The sequence below is a fragment of the Pinus tabuliformis genome, chromosome 8 (genome assembly GCF_031772625.1).
Source record: "Pinus tabuliformis cultivar Carrire ecotype Pingquan chromosome 8, CPIR1, whole genome shotgun sequence".
Taxonomy (NCBI): Eukaryota; Viridiplantae; Streptophyta; class Pinopsida; order Pinales; family Pinaceae; genus Pinus; species Pinus tabuliformis.
The window spans coordinates 188,548,160-188,554,466 of record NC_142294.1 but is presented as its reverse complement, the minus strand read 5'-3'; the positions used below and the strand labels follow the sequence as shown (position 1 = coordinate 188,554,466).

At 44.1% G+C, this 6,307-nt stretch overlaps 1 protein-coding gene across 1 annotated transcript; it reads left to right on the top strand.

Annotated features, from left to right (window-relative positions):
• Positions 1 to 294: 294 nt before the first annotated feature.
• On the top strand, positions 295 to 4,569 carry LOC149234772 (uncharacterized). The gene is made up of 2 exons (XM_089368377.1): positions 295 to 1,641; positions 2,341 to 4,569. The coding sequence occupies exons 1-2, from the start codon at positions 295 to 297 to the stop codon at positions 4,567 to 4,569; spliced, it is 3,576 nt and encodes a 1,191-aa protein (XP_089224503.1).
• The last annotated feature ends 1,738 nt before the right edge of the window (positions 4,570 to 6,307 follow it).

The following is a 6,307-nucleotide window of genomic DNA, read 5'->3' as shown; positions in this document are numbered from 1 at the left end:
AGCCGATCAGCCTCTCCATCCCTCACCCCCTCATTCTTCCCAGCCCTCCCTTGATATCAACTCCTCAAGGATCACCAGAAGTTCATCAAAGGACCATGGAGCGGCCAATGACATTCCAAAAAAGAATGGGCCTGGCAGAAAGTCGGCTAAACAGCAGAGAGAAGAAAGTGCACAGAAAGATATAGCAATGGGATCCCAGACGCCTATAGAATCCTACATCCTTGGACACTCGGACAAGGAAAACAACAACAAAGGCAAAGAGAGGCGAGCACCTCTCCACACCACTGGTAAATCATGATGAAAACGCTATCCTGGAACAGCAGGGGACTAGGGCACCCCTCCAAGAAAGCAGCCCTTAAGGAACTAATACAAAGTGAAAAGCCCGAAATTATCCTTATCCAAGAGACAAAGCTTGATCAGTCCGAAATCAATCGACTCATTAATCAACAAAAGCATTACAACGGCTGCGCCAGTGAAGCAAGAGGAGCCTCAGGTGGTATCCTAACAATGTGGGACAACAGCAAATGGAGCTGCAACTTCATCAAAATTCATCAGAACTGGATTAGTGTAAAACTAGAAAGCAAGGAAAATGGAACAGGGGTAACAATATACAATGTCTATTCACCGAACCACTACAGGGAAAAAGAAGTATGCTGGAACACATTGGAGACAAATATAGAAGAAGACCATGACAACAATCTCATTCTAGCAGGGGATCTAAACCTGGTCATGCATACCAATGAGAAAAGAGGAGGAAACTTCAGCTCAGACCCATTTAGAAACCAGCTTGAGCATATTATGCAGGAGAAAGATCTGGTAGATATAAAGCCCAAGAACCGAAGGTACACCTGGAGCAATAGGCGTCTAGGAGCAGGCAACATTATGGAAAGGCTTGACCGGTTCCTCATCAACATTGCATTCCTATCCACCTTCTCTACCGGTCAGTCAGACATCCTCAACACCTCTGCCTCGGACCACTATCCAATCACGCTTACCTTGCACAGTCATAGCCAGCTTGGACCCCTTCCCTTTAAATATTCTCCCCTCTGGAATCGAATCTTTGCAGCTAGAGATGCGGTGTGGCAGGCTTGGACCCAGCATGTGGAAGGCTCCCCGATATATATCTGGGAATCAAAGCTAAAGCAAACTAGGCAGGCTCTTAAATCATGGGCAAAGACCAACTACCAAGAACCAGAGCTGATAAAAAAGGAAATCAAAAAAAACCTTGAGGTAGTACAGCAAAATATTGAAGCTGTTGGACTCTCCCAGCACACAAAAGAAGATGAGATAAGACTGTATACCCAGCTGAGACAAACAGTTAGAGATGAGGAGATTAAATGGAGGTTAAAGTCAAGACAGTTATGGCTGCGTGAAGGAGACAAAAATACCTCTTATTTTCACAAGCAAGCTACAGTCAGAAAGGCAAGGAACACCGTGAGCACAATTAAAGACAGTGAAGGGAACAGCTACGAGACCCAGGACTCCATTAAAGAAGCAGCAACCACTCACTTTAAAAATCTGCTAACAGAGGACAAAAGTGAAGAGGACTACTCAAGTTTACTTCAATACATGACTAGAGATGTCACCCAAGAAATGAATAGCAAGCTCACGCAAGAGGTAGAAGAGGAAGAGGTTCAAAAGGCAATCTGGAGCCTCCATCCGGACAAAGCTCCAGGCCCAGATGGGTTCCCAATCAATTTCTACAGAGAATTCTGGCAGCTGATCAAAAAAGACCTCCTAAAGATGATACGCTGGGTCCTTCGGAAAGGCAAATTGGGGGGTTACACCAACTCAACCTATCTAGCTCTAATCCCCAAAGAGAACAGGCCCTCCACCTTCTCGAGATTTCGACCCATATCCCTATGCAATTCTGCATACAAAATAGTTACAAAAATTTTGTCTTCAAGACTCAAGCCTCATCTCCCCTCATTAATCTCAGAAAATCAAGGAGGCTTCCTGCCTAATAGACACATCTCTGATTCCATTCTTCTCGTGCAAGAGGCCATCCATTCTAGTATAAGCCGAAAGGAAAAAGGCTTCGTCCTAAAGCTAGACCTCGCCAATGCCTTTGATAGGGTCAGACACTCCTTTCTGTTTGCTGTATTACATAAAATGGGATTCAATACTTCCTTCATTAATATGATCAAAGCATGCATTTCGAATCCTTGGATCTCCCCTTTGGTTAATGGAAGACCTTGTGCTGCCTTTCAATCCTCCTGAGGCCTCAGACAAGGCTACCCCTTGTCCCCTTACTTATTCATTCTCATGGCCGAATCCCTTAGCAAAGCCTTGGATTACAACCGAAGAATTGGCCTAATCACTGGCATCCAATTCGAGCAGGGTACAAAGAATATCAACCACTCCCAATTTGCAGACGACACCCTCTTGATGGGAGGAGCTTCGATCACCATTGCTAGGCGCTTCAAAAAGATTCTAGACCAATTCATGGATTATTCTGGAGGAAAAGTTAACCAAGTTAAAAGCTGCATCTATGGTTGGAATGCAACAAACCACACCATACACAGCATTGCAAGCACTCTAGGAGTCTCATACAAGCTAGACTGGAGTCACTTCACTTATCTAGGGATGCCGGTGAGTATGGGACCTCTGAAGACCGATACTTGGAATGAAATCCTAGATAAAATAAAAAGGAAAATTCAACAATGGGGATCTATGTGGCTGAACCCAGCTGGCCGTCTTGTACTCCTAAAATCAGGTCTGACCTCTTTGCCTATTTACCGCTTCTCTTTGATTCAAGCTCCAATGACCTTCCACCATAAAATGGAAAAAGCTCTTAGACACTTCCTCTGGCAAGGAGGAAAAACGGAGAAAAAAAAGTTTAACTTGGTTAGTTGGAAGAATGTCATCCAGCCCCATGAGAAAGGAGGTCTTGGAATAAGGTCTCCAAAACTTCTGAACTTAGCTCTCGGGGCTAAAATTGTCTGGAGGCTAATTTCAGGGGACACAGCATGGTGGAAATCAGTCCTAGAGGCCAAGTACCTGAACAGCACTAGGCATCAATTGTTGGACACCAATATTCCCAGCAGAGACAGCACCAGCATCTGGAAATTATGCAAGAAAATCATTCCCTTTATGGCCCAACACACTTCAAAAGTCCCAGGAGGAGGGAGCAACATTAGTATCTCCAATGACAGAATATTAGGTCAGTGTCCTATAGGATCCAACATAGAGGCAATTCCAGCTATAAGTTGGCTTAATAATAAAGGAATCTGGTGTCTAGCTCAAATAACGCAATGGGGAAATCGCTCTCAAGCTTGGACAGGATGGACACTACCGGATTATCCTAGAGATCTCGAAACAAGCGTCCTAGCCCTAAAGAACCTTTTGCATAGCAAAGCTCCGATTCAAAGAGGCAAAAAAGACAGCTATCGCTGGGACCCTACGGGAACCCTTTACACAGCCAAAGCAGGGTATCAACAACTGTGTGAAAGCGCCTACCCACAGGCCATTTGGAGTCAATGGAAATTGGTTTGGAAGGCGGAAGCCCCTCCTAAAGTCAAATTCTTCTTCTGGCTCCTCCTGAAAGGGAAGATCCTAACAGCAGAAAACTTAAAAAAAAGAGGCATTTTGGGACCTTCCAGGTGCCCAAACTGTTGTCAAGCAGAAGAAACAATGCAACATTTGTTCATAGATTGCCAAGTAGCAGAAAAATGTTGGAAAGATATGGCCTTAATAGGGGGAGTTCCATGGGAACCAAAGGCATCCATAGTAGAAACTGTCTACAATTGGAAGAAAAATTGCCCATGGAAAGGCAAGAAGAGCAAATTAACACAAAGGATATGTAACACAATACCTTTAACTCTTGTCTGGAGTATCTGGTTGGCTAGAAACAAAAAGGTCTTTCAAGATAAAGGACACAGCACTAGAATCATGTGCCACAAAGCCAAGAGTTTAGCGGTGGAAGCAATAACAACCCGCACTCAAGGCAAGATTGAGGCCACCAACTACAGCGTTGAAGAAAGAAACTTGATCAACTACGGGCATGGAAGCATTATCAGCGCCCAGGCACCAAGAAAAGAGAATCTGCAAACGAAGGAGCCAAGTAATGTTTGGAAACTGAGGCTCAAGGAAGAAGAATTTTCTCTCTGGTTGGGCAATTGCAACAGGTATTACATGTTTTTCGATGGCGCCTCAAAATCCAATCCTGGCCTAGCAGGTGCAGGAGGTCTCATCTGTAATGCTAATGGCGAGCCTATTCTTCATTTTGAATGGGGGCTGGGTGAACTATCCAATAACAGGGCTGAGGGACTGGCTTTGTTCCAAGGCCTCACCCAATTGATCAAACTGGGAATCAAGAAAGTAATTATCTTTGGCGACTCTGCAATCATAATTCGACTCATGGTGCAAAGGCAGAGCTCGCCAAACACCCTTTTACAGCAAATCAACAGCAGGAATCAGATACTACATGACATGATGGAGGAGGCCCGCTATTACCATATCCTACGTGGTCTCAATAAAGATGCTGACAAACATGCCAGCAAGGCTTGTGATCACCCCAAAGGCAACCTCAGCTGCAACAACATCTCGTCCACCCACCCATTGCCATGAGGACCACGCATCTAGTCAACGCATGGGGCACTGTAACCAATAGAATCCCCAACTGCAGGCAAATCAGCAGAACAGATGACAACACAGATAAGGAAGAAAGACATTGCATCAGAAGCCCGATCAGGCAATCAGCTCACAGTACCACAGCTGATATCATCTACGAATACTGGCAAACAATCAGAACAATGGACAGAATAGGTATGGTTGATAGGAATTTGATCAGCATTCGGATTGGGAGATCTGCCCAGAGTGTGGGAATCAGTCGCACTGCAGGAGGAAATCGTCCCGCCGGACAGATCCCATGTGCCTATCAGGATTTGCTTTGGGCGTTGTGGACCAATTTTGGAAACCGCATACGGGTCTATTCCCGCCTCAACAGCATGTATGCGTTATTTATACCTAAACCGAGCTGCAGGTTCCTTCATTCTGGAGATACCTACTATGACAGTCTATTCCCCATCAGGCCCGCCTCAGTCCATTTCAGAGCTGCTTTAGTTTATTCCCCGTCTGCCAGAGGTGTCGGCCAGCAGATTTCCGAGAATTCAACAAAAGCCACCAGTGACAAGGAACAAGTCTAGTGCTTTAGTATCAGAGAAGCGATCATAGCAAATAGGCAACCCACAGTGCCAATGGAGCACCCAGAACAGTGTTTTCACTGCCGTGATCTACAGGCAGAATTTGAGGAAGTGCGCGCGCAACAAAGAACCCTGGAAGATCACGTCCGCAGTATGGAGGCTAGGCATGCAGACCAAGTCCGGGCTCTGGAAGCAAAACTTGATGATCAATGCAGAATTATTCATGAAAAATACCGAGCCGAGATGAACTTATTCCTTCACAAAGTTCATTCGCTGCACGAGCAGTTCAGCAACCTGAGCAATAGATGTGCTCATGCCGAAGAATCAATCACCGTCCTCAGGTACATGATGGAGAATAAGTTCAAAGAAGCGTCATCATCCTCCAGTGCAAAACCGAACGCGCCAGACCCAAGCCCGGAAGACTCTACAGCACGAAAGATGAGTCACATAGAAATTGATTAGCCATGTGTTGCAGTTGCAAATTTTGGTGTTTCCAGTTTGTAAGAATCTATAGTAGTAAGAGATGCCTCATAGATAGGAACACTAGAATCAGGATCAAGGAAAGGAACTATTTTGTAATTCCTTGGACCCGCAATGCTCCAGAAGCGCTATATGTACGGCAAGATGCCTCTCTCTTTTTTCAGATTAATACATAGCAACCGAACTTGTCAAAAAAAAAAAAAAGACAAGGATGGGGATTTGCAGTACATGTGCTTCTCTTAAATCAAAAAGGGACAAATGTGAAGGCTCAAAAAGAGGTAAGCATTCATAACTTTAACTTTTAAAATTGTATAGTCATCAACTATGAAAACATATTTCTTAATGAATTTCTTTTATGTTGTGTAGATTTAATTGTCAAAGAACTTCAGGAGCATCGCGAACAACAAACAAACGAAAGGAAGAAGTTGTACAAGCATCGAAAGAAGTGTTATGATAATCCGAATAAATATTTGGGTTTGATAATTGATGGTATGGACCAAAATAAAACACTTTTACCACATTTTGTTCACACACTCAAAAATTTACAGGAGGAAAATTTTATTCAGTTTCACTTGGTCGGTTGTATGGTCTTCAATGGGAAAATGTTGCCAAGGGTGTACTTCACAGCTCCAAATATTCATAATGATGCAAATCTGACCATAACCATAATTCATGATGTGATT